The following is an 18,625-nucleotide window of genomic DNA, read 5'->3' as shown; positions in this document are numbered from 1 at the left end:
ATCACTACACTAACCACACCAGGTATCACCATTGTTTTGTGCAGAAGGGTCCGGCGGGATGGCCAGGATATTTGGAGTTAAAGCTTCAACTTTTTGAATTTTTTTGTGAAAAGTGAACACTTTATTTTTTGTCTTTTGGGAAAAAAAAGTATTTAAAGCAATTGCTGTTGACTGCTTGGTAAGCATTAAAGAGGAGGTTCAGCCCCCCCTACGAAAAAAATTTAGTCAGCAGCTACAAATACTGTAGCTGCTGACTTTTCATATTAGGACTCTTGCCTGTCCCGGAATCCAGCGATGTCGGTACCCCAGCCGATGTTTCCGTCAGCTCTTGAGTGCTGTTGCCGTGATTGCCTGTAAGGGAAGGCGGCAGTGAAGCCTTGCGGCTTCACAGCTGGTTCCCTACTGCGCATGCGTGAAGCATGCTACGCTTTCTGAATGGCTGGGAGGGGGAAAGAGGAGGAGGAGGAGGAGGAGGAGGAGGGCTGAAAGTCCGGGGGACCCCCCCCGAAAGGTGCCGAGGGGGGAGTTAGCAGATAAGCGGAGCGTCCCCTTTTGGGTGGAGCTCTGCTGTAACTAGAGTTTGGCTTTGTCTATGTCAAATTTCTGTCTGTCTGTCTGTCTGTCTGTCTTTCCCAAAGAGTAACAATGCTACTGTGTGATTTCACTTTAGAACAAACAGCGTTGACGCCCTGTAAAGGCAGTAGTCATACCAGTCTACTGGCAGGAATGGATGAACAATTTAATAAACTGTTAAAACTCATTCACCCCAGGACAATCCATTGAGTTGTATTTAAATGCACATGTTATATCGCGTGTTAACTTGCATTAGAGCAGCCAATTGATTTGTATAGGCTGATTAATGCACCACAATGAACCCCAAAATTTTTTTCTGCAGTTGCCATGTGTTATGAAGGGTCTGTTAATGTCATTTTTGACTTTACTTGCACCTGAACTTCAAATCTGTGTGGGCTCTTATAGTTGTCCGTGGTGCGCTATGCTTGCTTTGATTGAGGTGTGGCAACATCTGTGTGCGCAGTAAAGGAACAGGCAGCCGACGACGACACCTCCAGGCTGTGATTACTGTCATTTGATGGTGATTGCCTGACAAAGTGGTGCTACAGAAACACCAAATGTACTATAAACATCCGTCGTCTTCATACCCCTTAGGCTACCCTTAATGAAGGATACCCCCTATAGGAACCTGAGGAAGCGGGTGATTTTTTTTTTTTTTTTTTTTTTATCGAAATAATAAAAAAAAATGAGAAATTTTGATTTAAATCCATTTTTTTTTTTTCTTTTTTTTTAATCAAATTTATTTTAATAAAATGCTTTTTGGAGTAAAATCTATCTAAAGGTAGTTTTCTATTATTATTATTATTATTATTATTATTATTATTATTATTATTTTTATTATACAGGATTTATATAGTGCCAACAGTTTACGCAGCGCTTTACAACATTAGGGCAGACAGTACAATTACAATACAATTTAATACAGGAGGAATCATATGGCCCTGCTCGTTTAGAGCTTACAATCTAGGAGCTTAATTATGTAGCATAAGGCTGTATATTCTGCAATATTTACTTTTTACAAAAAAAAAAAAAACTTGTTCAATGAATCCAAGCAGGGATAACATGCACTGCATTGATGCATTCACACAGTTTCACAGTAACCATGAGATAAACCAAAGTTCAGGCATATTCATTTGTCCCATTGTTTTGCAAATCTATGTACACTACAAACTGTATGTTTGAAGAGCAAAGCATCTGTACCAGGCTCCAAGCGTGAAAGTCTATAAGCCAGTGGTCCCCAACCTTTTTGGCACCAAGGACCCACTGCGTGAAAGAAAATTATGCCAAGGCCCGCGGGGGGGTAGGGTGGGTGGTGGTGGTGTAAGTGACTTTTCGGGGGGGTGATTTTGAGGCAATGGCTGGTGTTTGCGCTTCAGTCATCACGGCACCATGGTTGATATGGTGTCAGGATGATTGAAGCGCATCATTTACATTACATTGTAATAAAAAAAAAAAAAATAGCTCCACTCCCCATAATGCACAATCTGTGGGAAACCCTGAGTGTTTCACTTGCCACCGTCACCTGCTACCAAATTCAGCTTGTCATCGTCGCCTGCTGACAGGTGCAGTTGTCACCTGTCAAGTGAGGGTGGAACAGCGGTGATTCGGGGCGAGCAGTGATAAACTCAGTGTAGTGTTCGAGGCCGGCTGAGGACTGGACAGTGATGGGGCGGGCGGTGAGAGATGACGTCCTCTTTGCTTGCCCACCGCCGCCAGACTTCTAAAAGTGTGGCCCGGCAGTTGACCACGGCCCGGGGGTTGAGGACCCCTGTTCTAAGCAGCTCATAAACCTTGTGATCTTTCTGCACATAGCTTAAAGTGCTTTATTTCTCCCTTGAGGAGCAAAATGGCAGCAGCCTGTAAAAGAGACCCAGTTTGGGAATATTTACAGTACTAACCTGACAACTTATTATTCTAATTGGGAAACCTTCACGTGTTACTAAACCCAGCAATATAAAAATAGTTCAACCCCCCCCCCCCCTCTTTTTACATTAAAATACTCCCACTATATACCTTTTTGGATGATCTATATACCACGGTTACATGATAAACGGCACAGTTTCTCCAGTGCTGAGAGTTCAGGAAGGAGGAGATTTCCACTGCAGCCTGTATACACGCCCACATGTGTGATGTCAATATCATGTGACCTGGCTAGCTCTGAGAACAAGAAACTGTTCTCTCCAGCATAAGACACAACTGAGCATGTGCAGGTCGGCTACCTTGCCTGTGTTAGCTGACTTTTCCCAGATATACAGTGCAGGAGGGGGAGGATCTGTGCATACAGGATCAAACAGCCTTTTTACACAATGCAGAGGATTAAAGAGGAGTTCCCATTTTTAAAAAAAAATTAAAAGTCAGCAGCTAAAAATACTGCAGCTGCTGACTTTTAATAATCGGACACTTACCTGTCCCACAGTCCAGCGATGCCTGGGATAGAAGCCCCGTTCATCTCCCCCTCCGTTCGGTGGCACCGGCATTGCAACCGTGGGCGCCGGGCTGTGGCCTCACAGCCTGGCATCCACTGCGCGAGCGGCGCGGCGATTTGCCGCTCAGTCATCTGGGACCCGTAATGTGTCCCAGATGATTGACAAGGGGGAGGGAGCAGAGCTGAGCACTTCCTGCGCCAAGGGGAAGTGATGTCACCAGCCCAGGCACTGAAAGAGGCAGACTACGAGGAACCCCCTAGCAACAGGCATTTAGAGGTAAGTTAAAAAAAAAAAAATTTCCAAATGTGTTGGTTATATTTTTTTTTTTTTTTTTTGGTTGGAACACCACTTTAACCCCTAAAGTTCCACAGTGAGTATAACAAGCATGCTATGCTGCATATACAGACTGATTTTACTGTTGTGGGTAAAGTAACACTTTCATTTTGTTTGCAAATATTAAAGATTCTAACTAATGGGAAGGAGTCCTTACATTTAAAGAGCACCTGTTATTACAGATCCATCATGGCAGCGCCTGTTAAGAGCATCCACTCACCTGCTGCCGCCACGTCCCTCACCTTGTAGTGTCACTACCGCATCACCAGCCGTCCCATTAAAGTGAATGGGACTGTCGGTGAGTCAACAGCAGGTCAGAGGAGGAGACGCTGCGGGACAGAAGTTGCTTTTTAAAAATTATGATTTAAATCGATCCTTTTTTATTAGCGATTTTAGTCGACTTGTTTTTAATCAAATCCACCCTGTAAAGGAACAGCGATTATTCACTTAGAAAAGTAGAATTTTCACTTTTTGCAATGCAAGCTTGGCAAATGAGGTGACCCTGTTTACGTCAACCAATCGTGCTCCTAAAAATCGCATGTAATTGGCTATTCAAAGAGATGACACGTTTTGCTTTACTTTATTTACGGACATTTTTTTTTGCAAAAATGAACATAGTCTTTAGCAAATCGATCTTATTGTCTTGTTTTCTGTAGATGGCCATAGGCTAACCAAATTTTGGGAAAAATTCAATTACGCCATATAACTTTGGGAAAAATTCAAGTACAATTCAAAGATTTCTAATTGCTAGAATTTATTTTTATTTATTTATTTTTTATTAAAAAGACCTAGTCCTACACCTATTTTAAAAATGTATGAAGAAAAAAATTACTCTGACCAGTCTAGTGATGTCGCACGTCTTTTTCTATTGTCCTGCATTGGTAGCATCCTTTCTGCTGCAGCGAATGGTGCGCAGGTAATGACATGTGCGTGCCGTTCAGTGTAGCATTTACTGGGAGCCCAGAGTAATGAAGGAAGCGCCATCTAGCAGAGATGTAGACTTCAGTGAGGTAAGGTGAGTATTGCAAATGCAAAATGTGTGTTTTTTTTTTTTTTTTTTATAGCAGTGTTGCTAAACCCACAGCAGTAAAATCTGTCTGTATATGCAGTAAAGCATGCTTGTTATACTCACTGTGGAACCTAAGGGGTTAATCCTCTGCATTGTGTAAAAAGGCTGTTTGACCCTGTCTTCTCTGATCCTCCCCTTCCACTGCCCCCAATCCATCTCCCTGATAGTACAGAGCCTTGGAGTCACTTTGCACATGCTCAGTTTTGTGTGTATTGCTAGATGGTTTTTTTTTTTCTTTTTTTCTTGGGAATGTGGCCCTGTGCTGATCACATGCAATCAGCGCTGTCCAGGCAGAGGGACAGGGGTCCTGCAGCCTCGTAGGACAGTCAGAATAGAATGAAAAGTCCTCTTGCAAGCTTTAACCAGATAGTGATAGAAGTCATGACTGCTATATACTCCTGATGAGAAAAGGTATTTAGCAGTTTATATTTCTTTAAAGCGGAGTCCCACCCAAAAATGGAACTTCCGCTTTTCGGAAACCTTCCCCCCCCTCCGGTGTCACATTTTGGCATCTTTCAGGGGGGAGGGGAGAGCATATACCTGTATAATCCAGGTATTTGCTCCCACTTCCGGGCATAGATAGCCGCAGTACTCGCTGATATCTATGCCATATCCAGCGCCTCCTCCGTCCCCCCTGCTGTCTTCTGGGAGACGCACAGGTCCCAGAAGACAGCAGGGACCAGTGGGATCGTGCAGCGTGACTCGCGCAGTAGGGAACCAGGCTGTGAAGATGGCGGCACCTCCACCTGAGAGCCGAGGGAGAGATCGGCTTTGGGTGCCGACATCGCGGGCGCCCTGACAGGTAAGTGTCCATATTTTACAAGTCAGCAGCTGCAGTATTTGTAGCTGCTGACTTTAAAAAATAAAAAATTTGGCGGAACTCCGCTTCAAAGCAATTGTAAAGTCTCCATGGTTTTTCACTTTAATGCATTAAGGTGAAAAACCTGATGTGCTGCAACTGCTCCCCAGAGCCCCCCCCCCCCCCCTTTTGTTTTTTGTTTATTTTTTCTTACCTGCACCCGATCGTTCAATCAATGAACATGCACTTCAGCTCCAGCCGCTGTCTCGGGTCCTCATTGGACAGATTGCCAACAGCAGGAGCCATTGGCTCCTGCTGCTGTCAATCAAATTCAGTGACACTGGGGACAGGACCGAGTCCTTCTGTCTGTGTCAATGGACGCAGCAGCAGGACTTGGGAGCGTGCCCGCACGAGTGCCCCCATGGAAAGCAGCTCTCCGTGGGGGCACTCTAAGAGGAGGAGCCAGGAGCGCTGCCGGGGGACCCCAGAAAAGTAGGATCAGGGCAGCTCTGTGCAAAACCCTTGCACAGAGCAGGTAAGTAAGACATGTTTGTTTATTTAAAGCAGATTTCCACCCAAAAGTGGAACTTCCGCTTATCTGATTCCTCCCCCTTCCGGTGCCACATTTGGCACCTTTTTGGAGGGGAGGGAGGAGCGGGTACCTGTTGTGTTTTTGGTTTTTTTTTTTTTTTTTTTTTTTTTTTGTGTTTACAGGTACCCTGTGCCCGCTTCCGGGAGACTGGGCTGTGGCGAATTACATCAGCAGCTCGACCCCCTCCTCCCCTCTCCCCTTCTGCCGGGCCAGTGAGAGCGCAGCGCGCTTCGCGCATGCACAGTAGGAACCTGGCCGTGAAGCCGAGTGGCTACACTGCCATGTTCCCTTACCCACAATGGGTAAGGGAACCTGGTGCGATCTGGAAGCCGATCCAAGGCAACCATGGTCAGCTGGGGCTGGTGCAGCAGCATATAGACAGGAGGTGGCTGGAGGGGATCAGCAGCACGAAGGTACAAAAAAGTGACCACCTTTTTGGGTTTTTACAGAAAAAAAAGCATCAAATACATTAAACATTAAGAATAAAAGCACCCTGGCATAACCAAACCCTGGTCATGTGTGTACATGCCTGCATCCTTGGGTTAATAACTCTGCAAGTATCGTCCAGGTAGCCCGATATTAGATTGTGAGCTTCCCAACGGGGGTCTCGTCTAATGGAAAGGCACGTTATTCTCTCCTATAATCACTTAATTCTCACTACTGATTAAACCTGCCAGCACATTCCTGTGTGTTTAATACATCATGTGAGCTAAGAAGTCACTTGACATGCAGATTGACTTGGCTGATCCGCTACAATCTCTTTATATCCGGTATTTGCCTTTGTGCTTATACACTTCAGTGTGCTCCATGTTACAGGTTCAGCTTTGTCATTCCCCATGATCTAACATGATTCTACTCATTAGGAAAGCTCACTGACCCATGCTTTTCACCAGACCTTTTAGGAGGAAAACTACTTCTGCTGAGTGGTATGTATAAATTGTGTGTTTAGTTGTCTGGGCTATGGAGTGGCTTCCTATTTAAAGGGCCAGTTGACTCAAAAAGCTGAAATCTCCGTTTTTTTTGCTAGATGCTGAGATCTGAAATGACCCAATGGGTTCCTGGGGACTCTGCTTTTGAGATATGTGCGCTTGCAGGTTTACACACCTTTTGTGGCTATAATGAGTTGCTCTTACCATTCCAAGTAGGGCAACTCAACTAATGAGGGGTACGGAGGACCACCGCTATGAAGATAGATTAAATTATTCCACCTTGAAGAGGCAATAAAAGGGAGATATGATCACCATTTATAAATACTTGCATGTACCATATAAACCTAAAAACTTTGATAAGTCGTACACTTTAGGGTCATTGAAAAAACAAAGGAAGCACTCTGGAGTGTCTATAAGAGGTTTAACTTCTTTACTGTAAAAATGAGTCAATAGAGTGCATTCTTTATATTTATATTATATTTTATATTCTAGTCTATTATATTTATCTGACCTAATAGAAGGTGTTGTGGGTGTGTTTTTTTTTTTTTTCTAAAAGAATGTTTACATTCACTTAGCATTGACTAACTCCATACCTCTGTTAGTCCGTTCCAGGCATTAATTAATCTTTTTGGTAAAATGGAATATTTTGTAAAGTTCACGTTGAACATTCCACCTGCTAATTTGAGGTCATGTCCCCGTGTTCTTGATCTTGGCTTCATATTGAAGATACTGCCCCCCTGAACCTTAATCGCCCTGTAGACAAAGGTTTTAGTCGTGTCCTTATTGGGTTTCTGCAGTCTCTCCTGATATGCTTTATCCCTCAGACCCATCACCAATTTTATCGCCCATCTCTGGACTTGTTTAACTTCTATATTTGTGTGTGTGTGTGTGTGTGTGTGTGTGTGTGTGTGTGTGTGTGTGTATGTGGGTTTTTATTTATTTATTTATTTTCCCCCTATTTTTGACCTGTTTTCTGACCGCAGATAGACTTCAAGCCGGCTGTAGCCTGCGGCACTGATTGAGTGAGGGGAAAACCTGACAGGGTGATTGGTTGTACATGGAATTAAATTTGGCCGGTCCCTGTTGAACTGGCTGAATTTTGATCCATGCATGGCTGGCTTAAGTGGGGTCTCTAGAAGTGACACCATATTCCAAAAGAGGTCTAACCAAAGTTCTACATGGAGGAATCGGGACGTCTTTCCTCCTGCTGGTGTAACCTCTAGTGATACCTAATAGATCTATAGTGATACCCATAGCTCTATACAGTGGCTTGCGAAAGTATTCGGCCCCCTTGAACTTTTCAACCTTTTGCCACATTTCAGGCTTCAAACATAAAGATATAAAATGTTTATTTTTTGTGAAGAATCACCAACAAGTGGGACACAATTGTGAAGTGGAACGAAATCTATTGGATATTTTAAACTTTATTAGCAATTAAAAAACTGAAAAATGGTGCGTGCAAAATTATTCGGCCCCTTTACTTTCAGTGCAGCAAACTCACTCCAGAAGTTCAGCGAGGATCTCTGAATGATCCAATGTTGTCCTAAATGACTGATGGTGATAAATAGAATCCACCTGTGTGTAATCAAGTCTCTGTATAAATGCACCTGCTCTGTGATAGTCTCAGGGTTTTGTTGAAAGCGCAGAGAGCATCATGAAGACCAAGGAACACACCAGGCAGGTCCGTAATACTGTTGTGGAGAAGTTTTAAGCCGGATTTGGATACAAAAAGATTTCCCAAGCTTTAAACATCCCAAGGAGCACTGTGCAAGTGATCATTTTGAAATGGAAGGAGTATCAGACCACTGCAAATCTACCAAGACCTGGCTGTCCTTCTAAACTTTCAGCTCAGACAAGGAGAAGACTGATCAGAGATGCAGCCAAGAGGCCCATGATCACTCTGGATGAACTGCAGAGAACTACAGCTGAGGTGGGAGAGTCTGTCCATAGGACAACAATCAGTCGTACACTGCACAAACCTGGCCTTTATGGAAGAGTGGCAAGAAAGCCATTTCTCAAAGATATCCATAAAAAGTCTTGTCTAAAGTTTGCCACAAGCCACCTGGGAGACACACCAAACATGTGGAAGAAGGTGCTCTGGTCCGATGAAACCAAAATCGAACTTTTTGGCCACAATGCAAAACGATATGTTTGGCGTAAAAGCAACACAGCTCATCACACTCAACACACCATCCCCACTGTCAAACATGGTGGTGGCAGCATCATGGTTTGGGCCTGCTTATCTTCAGCAGGGACAGGGAAGATGGTTAAAATTGAGGGGAAGATGGATGCAGCCAAATACAGGACCATTCTGGATGAAAACCTGTTGGAGTCTGCAAAAGACCTGAAACTGGGATGGAGATTTATCTTCCAACAAGACAATGATCCCAAACATACAGCAAAATCTACAAAGGAATGGTTCACAAATAAACGTATCCAGGTGTTAGAATGGCCAAGTCAAAGTCCAGACCTGAATCCAATCGAGAATCTGTGGAAAGCGCTGAAAACTGCTGTTCACAAACACTCTCCATCCAACCTCACTGAGCTCGAGCTGTTTTGCAAGGAAGAATGGGCAAGAATTTCAGTCTCTTGATGTGCAAAACTGATAGACATACCCTAAGCGACTTGCAGCTGTAATCGCAGCAAAAGGTGGCTCTACAAAGTATTAACGAATAATTTTGCACGCCCCACTTTTCATTTTTTTTATTAGTTAAAAAAGTTTCAAAAATCAAAAAGATTTCGTTCCACTTCACAATTGTGTCCCACTTGTTGGTGATTCTTCACAAAAAATAAAAATGTTATATCTTTATGTTTGAAGCCTGAAATGTGGCAAAAGGTTGAAAAGTTCAAGGGGGGCGAATACTTTCGCAAGCCACTGTATAGAGGAATCTGGACCTCCTTCCTTTTGCTAGTGATAAGTGAAGATCTGTATAGGGCAATGATGGCGAACTACACTCTTCAGTGTAGTTGAGCATCATGGGATTTGTAGTTCCAAAACATCTGGGGTGCCAAGGTTAACCACTACTGATATAGGGGAATCGCGACCTCCCTCCTTTCTCCTGCTGGTGATCCCTCTAGTGATAATTAAAGATCTACATAGGTGAATCAGAACCTCCTTCCTTCTGCTGGTAATACTTCTAGTGATGCACTGCAGAATTCTATTAACTTTTCTCACTGCTGTGTCACACAGTTTGCTCATTTTGCAGTCCTCTTAAATAAGCACCCCAAATCGGTTTTCTCTGTAGTCCAACACTATACCCCCAATATTGTACTATATATCCTGTTTCAGTGATCACCAAGGCAAGTGGAGAGGATTAACCACCCCAGTGGAGAAGCGAACAGCAAAAGTAAAAACTGGAGAGCCAAGATCTGGAGATTCATTAGTGCCATGCAAAATGAATGGCACGGCAATGCATTGCACTTTGCTTGGTTCGCTACCAAGTGATACAACAGAGCAGTGGTGCGAATGAGCTCTGTGAGGCGCATGGACTGTGGCCCACCAAGATAAAATCTAAAACGGGCAAAGCAAGCCAAGCAGTTGCTTGAGTTGTTGCTCTGCATTACTGTTATCCAAGGATCATATTTCCCTAAAGGAAGGTTTATGCAAATACACGTGAGGTGTTTTGCAACCTTTCGAAGCAGTATTGCTTTGGGTTTGTCTAGGAAATAAAATTGCAGAACATGTCTCTCCATTCAGAGTGAACTTGTTCTGGCATGCTGGGATTGAAGCTTGAATCATGTGCAAACACATTTTTTGCAAGCTAGATTTTCCCTTTTTATTTATTTTTTTTCTTAAATAGAAAAAAACTCCTGTGCTTAGCCCTGTGCACTGAAGTTCAGAAAAATCCAAGTTTGAAAGAAAGATTGTGATGGCAAAAGCAAAAATAAGAATGGCAAATCGCACTAGACACTTATAAGGCCTCAAGGAACTGGTGTCACCCTCCTGATGAGTGCACCCTGTTTTGTGTATTTTTTTTTTTGTATTTTATGGCTACCTTTTTTCCTTTTTGATTGCCTTTAATTTGTTTCCGGTGAAAGCTGCGGTTAAAGTTTACTAAACCCAGGACCCTGCATTCACTATATCTGGTCTCCCACAGTACACAGAACTTGGAAATGCAATAGTTTTAGTAAATATAAACTGCTAAATACCTTTTCTCATCAGCAGCGTATAGCAGTCTTGTGACTTCTATCAGTGTCTGGTGAAAGCTTGTAGGAGGACTTTTCATTCTCCTCGGTCAATCCCATGAGGCTGCAGGACCCCTGACCCTCTGTCTGAACAGTGCTGATTGGCCCTGTGCTAATCACATGCACTCTCTAGCAATACACAGCAAACTGAGCATGCGCAGAGTGACTCCAAAGGTTTGGTATTAGGAGATGGATTGGGGACAGTGGGAGAAGGAGGATCAGAGAAGACAGGATCATGCAGCCTTTTTACGCAATGCAGAGGATTAACCTGTTAGATTCAACAGTGAGTATAACAAGCATGCTTTACTGCATATACAGACTGATTTTACTGTTGTGGGTTTAGTAACATTTTTAATGCTGCAGCATACAAAGACATTTTTAGACAATTGTGCACTTCCAACCTTGTAAGTTTGGACAAGGCCCTTTTCTATTCCAGCATGACTGTGCCCCTGTACTCTGTTCACCTCATGCATTAAAGTCCAAATTCAGTTTTAAAGTGAGCATAGTTCACACTATTGGTAAACCAAACCTGCCCCATTCTATCCAAATCCATAAAGGGGGGGGGGCGGGAGCTTTACTGAAAATCCTGATAATTTTTTTTCCTCCAAACTGTAAAAAAAATTAAAAATAATGTACACATGTAGATTGCCTTGCTTGCTAGTGGTGCATAGCGCCTTTATTGGTCTGTTCTTTGTAGTCTGTTTACACAAATCATAAAAAAAAAAAATACCCTGACATATCCTTTTTCATCTCGGTAGTTCTGTATTCTGGTTATAGTGATTTATAGAGCGATCCACAGATTGTCTGTCTAAAGTTTTACACTGTGGTATGCGAAATATGGAACCTCCAAGAATACAAAACTGTTTTTCGAAGCTCAGCCATTAAGTGTTACTAAACCCACAACAGTAAAATCGGTCTGTATATGCAGTAAAGTGAAAAAAAAGTGTCACCTGGCGCAAAAATTATAATTAAAATTTAAAGTAAAATCTGCTGCAGTTAGAAATTCTCTACCATTGGTTAGAGAAAAATTTGATATTGTATAAAAAATGTAACTGCGCTGATCTTAAAGTGCTTATACAATATTACCACTAAAAATAGTATCGTGAAATGTGCACCAACATCAAAACTGTATAACTTTATAGTGCAAAGTTATAGTGCAAATTATTCAATTATTAAGTGCAAAGTTATCAAAACTGTAGGACACAGGTTTTTAACAATGTGACAGACTCAACCAATATTTCCCAAAGTCCGCTTCACAATTCTATCATTTAAATCACATGTGCATAGTGTGCTCAAAATCACATCCGTGCAATTTTAGAAGCCTTTTCACCACTTCGTGCGTCACCACCACCTTCTGAATCTACCAGAGCCTAGACAAAAACTTTGCCTTTGAGTCATATTGGGATAACCACTCCACTTTCCTGGCGTTTCTCCAGCTAGATTGCCACTAGTTGCTCCTCAAATCCTTGACATCTCATAAGTAATTGGCCATCATTGCGCAATATGCTTTTGTAAAATTTATTTAAACCAACAAGGTAAACATCCCCAATTCTAAAAATGTGCAATCACAATTCAGGTGCCTTTAGACCGGCACTGAATCACTCCAGCAGGGTGTTTTTTGGGTTAGTTCTGCTGCTTCGTCTCCCTGGATCGGTGTGTGTTCCAAGTCTCAATTTGGTACGGGTTGGGACAGGAACTGACGTCAGCGACTACCGAGAAGCCTCCAGCCGCTGCCGTCACTTCCTGTCCTAACCCGTCCATAACCGTTTGGCTGAAAAAAGAAGTTGAAATCCGTGAGATGGAGGACCCGGTAGCCGTGGAGAAGGGCCGCCAGGAAAAAATCCTTAAGGTGGTTCTACTGGCATGAGTTTGTCTATTCTGAGGAATACAAAGCTCTGTTCAATTAAACCCCATCACTTGGCGTGTGCTCTGGTGGGGGCTCCTAGTTCTACCAGTTTGGTGGTACGATTGGCTCCTTTTCCTACCCCAACGTCCTCCCTTTTTGGTTTTGTTTAGGTTTTGTTGTCGCTTCGGGTCTTTTTCTTATTGATTTTTTTTTCTTAAGTAATAACTGTGTTAACCGTGTAAAATGCCGCACAGGGTACAGAGACTTCCTATAGTACCTGGGATTTTGGGTCTCTATAGTGTCTCGCTCATTGATCTGGATCCAAATGTACTGGTTTGTTTTGTTATGCTGACCTTTTAAATGTACATATACCATTGTCGTTCTATCTCTTTTGAGATATCTGTACTATCCGTGTGTTCCTTTTTTAAAAAACAAAACGCATCCGCATAAGGATCAGTGCTCCTAAATCACAAAGATTGCATGGAAACTATTGGTGGAACACCTGTGCATAAGGTCTGACAAGAGATGACATAGTCCTTGTGGTACAGGCAGACAACCTTGTAGTTGTGGTATCTTCACCCTGTCCTCGAGTACCCCCAACAGGCCATGTTTTTGGAATTTCTCTTAGAATAAAATAACTGTCCAAAACACCAAGCCATTGACTCTGATTTAAAGCACCTGTGCAAAATAAAGGGAAACCTGCAAACATGGCCTGTACTTGAGGACAAGGGTTCAGAACCACTGTTGTAGTTCATTAAAAAGCTAACCTACAGCTGTAACTGTTATACGGTCTAAATGTGTACTTTACGTTATTTGTCGCTTTACAGGAACCTGCAAGATGTAGTGCACGATGAAAATGAGTTTAAATACAAAAGTGGACAATGGTTTTACGACGCAAAATCAAAACGTCATAGAGAGAAAATTCATGGTGTCGACCTGGTCAGAGCATCAATTAGGAAAAGGAAAAAACCAGCCACAATAGGTGCGTAACTCCTTGTCTTGAATTTGACGTGTGCTTTCTGACGCTTGCTTTTAATATTGGCTTCCCTCATTATTTTTTTTTTGCTTCACATAGAGGTGATGGGGCAAGCTTGTGCACAAGATGATACTTCTACTCGTTTCTCCTAGACCGCCCTGACCAAAAAGGACAAAATATAAAAGCACATGCAAACAAAATGATTCCTCTCTTTACAGGCTTGATGTGGAGTTCCTTTGTTGACCCTTTGGATAGATTCAGTCATTTAAAGCTGAATGCAAACCTAGTTTTTGAAATATTTACACCTGTGAACCTTTGTTGTTCCCAATGAACTTGTGTTCATTGTGAAGAATTCCTCCTTTTATAGATAGGTTCCCTCTGACACCATTGATCTTTTTAGCTATCTGAGAGGCGGAAATTTCCAAATTCTCAAGGAACCCCCAGCAACCTCTGGAGGAACCCTAAGGTTCCATGCAACCCTGGTTGAGAAACCCTGGAGTAGAGAATGGCTATAATCTTGGGTATTGCTGCTAAACCTGCCTCTTTCGTAGTTGCATCAGGTGTTTGGTGCATGGATGTTGGTTACAAATCACCACCAGAGAATATATATCCACTCCCTTCTTCATAGCACACTATGTCCGCTCACTACCTCTCATTGAAACACCCTTTTGTCAGCCTCTTGCACCTATATTTCCCTTACTGATGTCTAGTTCTGTAGAGATGTGCAGAACGGAAAAATTTAGTTTAGTTTCCGATAGATTCGTTATCTTACTGATAATGTTTCATTGATTAATTTCGGAATTTTGTTTTAGTTTTTTCTTTTTTAATTTTCGTTTTATTCATTTTTCTAACAAATTCCAAATTTTCTGAATGATTTGAATTGGTCAAAAAATGATCGACTCAAATTCTGTGTGAATAGCTGGTTAAGGAGTGGGCAGGGAAGACAGTCGCCGCATCCTTAACAATCGATCGCGGTATTCCCTACGCACACATTCATGGAAATGGCTGTAATGACAACAGGCTGGAAAACCTCTGACAATCTGAATGGGAAAATGTTGTCAGCGCACCAAGGATTCCTCAGAAGGGTCCAAAGCTTTATTACATGGTCACATGGTACACATACGGCAACGTTTCGGAGTCACGCGCGATCCCTTCATTGGGTACGTCACTTGCCTGATGAAGGGCCGTGCGTGGCTCTGAAACGTTGCCGTATGTGTACCGTGTGACCATGTAATAAAGCTTTGGGCCGTCTGAGGAATCCTTAACAACCGATGACTCGGCTGTCAGCGGAGTTCCCCACTTAGAATTGAAATGTAAACAAAATTTAAAATTTCAGAAAACCACGTGCCCCCTCCCCAATCCACACCAGGCCCTTCAGTTCTGGTATGGATTTTAGGGAAAACTCAAGCCAAAAAAAAGAAACTCGCATAGAGTCCCTACCAGACCCTTATTGGAGCATGCAAGCTAGGAAGGGGGGGGTGTTAACAAGAGTGTCACCCCCCCCCCCCCTTCTGCTGAACCATACAAGGCCACATTATCTCAGCATAGGGGGGGGTGCTTTGGGGGCAGGGGAGCTCTGCCTCCCCCAACCCCAAATCTCCTTGACCCCATGTTGATGGGTGGGCTTCCTGGCCTGCTCCCTAACAACCAGCTATTTTTCACAAAGAATTCGAATCTGTCAATCATTTTTCGACTGATTCAAATTAGAATCTGTCTAAAGATTTGGAGACCGTTAGAAAACGTATAAATGGAATTTAAAACTGATTTCAACTAAATTCGTTACGCTTTTGTTAGCATTGGATGGAACGTGCGCATGCACTACAGTTTGGAATGGCATTCAGTGCCCGCAGCCCAAACGCACGCACACCCACCCGCCTCAGTCTGTAGCCATACAGATTGACCCTGATTTACTGAAATTAGTAGTTTGTTCATTTTCAAAGTGAATTTGCATTCATCATAGTAAATGAGTTGAAATGCGGAAAATTTGTAGTTTTTAAATGTGCATTTTATTGGCTAACTCAAGGGGATCTTCACCCTGGAAACAAAAGGGTAAAAGTCAGCACCTACTAATGTACACTTCCTTGACCAAGGATCTAGTGCTGCCCTTACCCGGGCCGGTTCTTCGCCAGTCTTTGAGGCACCGGCATGTTAACTGTGGGCTGTGATTGCGCATGTTAAAGCCGCTCTGTGCCTTGTGAATGGTCCCGCAGCCTTCTGGGACCTGTGATGTGTCCAAATAAGGCTGCAGGCTATGAGGATGGGGGGTACGAACTTCTGCTCCAATCGCCTAGGTGGTTGGAGCAGAAGTGGCAGCAGGTACCGCTTAAAACTAGGTACACTTTATAAACCCCCCCCCCCCCTGAATAAGCTGCATAAACAAGGTGCTCATTCAGAATGAATTGCAGCTGGTGGTGTGCGTTTTTGATGACAGCAGTGCCTTTTTTTTTTTTTTAAGGTACTTTATTGAAATTTTACAGTGACATTATGGTGTACTGCGTCCAGCTGTGCTGGGAAAAAAAGTAGCGCATGCAGTGCCTTTTCTTTCAGCGCACATCACCACGATGTTGTGGTGCGAACTGCCCAGGTAGGATTTTCTTGGCTTCCCGTAGTCCAGGGTTCATTACAAGGTATGGTAGGACTGTGTTGGGCAACTATTCCACAACAAGAAGAGACCAAATGCTGTGGGGTTGATTTACTAAAACCTGGAGAGTGCAAGATCTTGATCAGCTCTGCATAGAAACTAATCGGCTTCCAGTTTTTTGGGGTTTTTTCTTTTTTTTGGACAAATTGTGCAAGCTGGAGTTTGAAGCTGATTGGCTTCTATGCACAGCTGCACCAGATTTTGCACTCTCCAGGTTTAGTAAATCAACCTCATTTTCCCTTGACTTGCTGTGGAATAGTGGTCCAACACAGTCCTACCAAACCTGACAATGAACCCTGGTCTTCTAAGCTTCCTCTAGCAGTAACACAGCAGTATGTATAGTGAAATACGGACATCACAAGGGGAGGTCTTGGAAGCTCAATCTTTACGCTTGGCGCTAGAGGGCAAATTCTGCACACAAGTAGCCTGATCAACACCACCCTCAACCCTATACATGGCATGTATTGAAGCTGGTGCATGGCATGAGAAACCCCGCCAGTAATTGAATTCCTTTTTTTTTTTTTTTTCCTTTTGTCCTCCCTCCCCTTCAATGTTTTACTTGGGGGAAAATGTTAACGGTAACTTTTTGTGTTTTAGCTGAGCAAAGTGAGCTCAATAAGGAGAGTTCAAAGAGACGCTGGGTAAACAGTGTCAACCAAGACCTTTTTATTCCTCCAGAGTTGTTTGGGGTCATGGAAGCACCAGATGAAGCCGAGGAAGATATAATGGTTAAAAAACAGGAGGGGAATCAAAGGTGAGCTTTTGTTTAATTCCGTGGAATGTTGTTTGTCAAATGTTTCTTAAACTAGACTGCGTCATCTCCCATGACTGCCTAGCTTAGACATGAGACTTAAAGTGATACTAAAGTCTTTTTACACAAACATGTTACACTTGCCTGCACTGTGTAGTGGTTTTGCACAGAGCAGCCCAGATCCTCCTTCTTCTCGGGTGACTCGATGGCGCTCCTGGCCCCTCCCTCCTGCCAAGTGCCCCCATAGCATGCAGCTTGCTATGGGGGCAGCAGAGCTGCTGCTCTGTGTCCATTCAGACATGGAGCTGTGGCTCAGGCCCTGCCCCTTCTCACTCCTCATTGGCTAAGCAAAGGGAGCTAATGGTGCCCACTACTGTGTCTCAGCCAAAAGGGAGAGTCTCGGACCGCCGAGTCTCTTGTGCAACATAGCTGGATCGAGATGGGGCTCAGGTAAGTATGAGGGCAGCTGATGCACACAGAAGATTTTTTTTTAGAATGCATCAAAATAAAAAAAAAAACACCTGCCTTTTTAGAGCCACTTTAAAGTGGAACAAATGCCTAACTAGAACTATTCTTTCCAACCCCCCCCCCCGCTCCTGAATAACCTGTATTGTATAAATCTAGTTATTTTTAATCTGCTCTGGTCCAGTTATGTGATCCTGCACACTACAATGGCTGTAAATTCCAGAAGCTGTGACGTCACCCATAGACTCCCATGGCCCAGCCAGGGTTCCCCCCTCTCCACTGCAGCAGCCACTCACTGGCACAGATGATCAGGAGCTCACATAATCGGACTGGAGTGGATTTTTAAGAATGGTTATAGTTTGCCTTTTCTTCCACTCTAAAAAGCTTATGCTGATTGAAGAACTTTAGCTTTGGCTTACCAGGAGACAGCCTCTTTTTTTTTTTTTTTTTTTTTTTAAGCAGAACTAACCTTTCTATTCAGATTCTACAGTTACCTTTTGTGCTGCACATGTGATTGGCCACTTGAAAGTTTGGTTAAGAGCAGGCATGAGCACACTGGCAACAGTCATCAGTGGCATGCCTTGACTGTAACATACACTGCACAAACTTTACTAGGTAGAATGTAAAGAAAAACACTTCAGCAAGAAATGTTGGCATGATCGTTTACTGATTTTAAAGTGGTGTTCTGGCCGACATACTTTTTAAATAAAAATACCCCTATAATACACAAGCTTTTATTCTAGTAAAGTTAGTCTGTAAACTAAGATCTGTTTTTTGTTAGTTTATAGCAGTAGTTTATTTTATAAACTTACAGCAGGCCGTGGCCATCTTAAGTGTGGGCATCTGAAGCCAGTGTAATAGGTTTCAGGTCAGGTTTCCATAGCAACGACAGTGTCAGAGGAAGTTGCCGCCCCTTCCTAGAAGGCATTGCAAACAGGAAATGATGCGATGGGCCACGGCCAGGGAGGAGGAGGTGAAAAATGAATACAGCAGATATACAGTAGGTGCTGAGAGAAAATAAACAAAAAAATATCCAATTC

At 43.1% G+C, this 18,625-nt stretch overlaps 1 protein-coding gene across 10 annotated transcripts in view; it reads left to right on the top strand.

Annotated features, from left to right (window-relative positions):
• LOC141126887 (synaptotagmin-like protein 2) overlaps positions 1-18,625 on the top strand; it is a 129,575-nt gene that overhangs the window by 25,584 nt on the left and 85,366 nt on the right. For 8 of the 10 annotated variants that reach the window (XM_073612938.1, XM_073612937.1, XM_073612932.1 and 5 more), the window contains exons 3-4: positions 13,580-13,734; positions 16,967-17,123. In XM_073612938.1, the coding sequence (XP_073469039.1) occupies positions 13,580-13,734; positions 16,967-17,123 (312 nt within the window). Of the gene's footprint in view, positions 1-6,581; positions 6,719-13,579; positions 13,735-16,966; positions 17,124-18,625 lie in introns of those variants that run through there. The other 2 variants (XM_073612926.1, XM_073612927.1) reach the window with 2 other exon arrangements.

The sequence above is a fragment of the Aquarana catesbeiana genome, linkage group LG02 (assembly GCF_042186555.1).
Source record: "Aquarana catesbeiana isolate 2022-GZ linkage group LG02, ASM4218655v1, whole genome shotgun sequence".
NCBI classification, from domain to species: Eukaryota; Metazoa; Chordata; class Amphibia; order Anura; family Ranidae; genus Aquarana; species Aquarana catesbeiana.
This window is presented reverse-complemented; position numbering and strand designations above follow the sequence as displayed.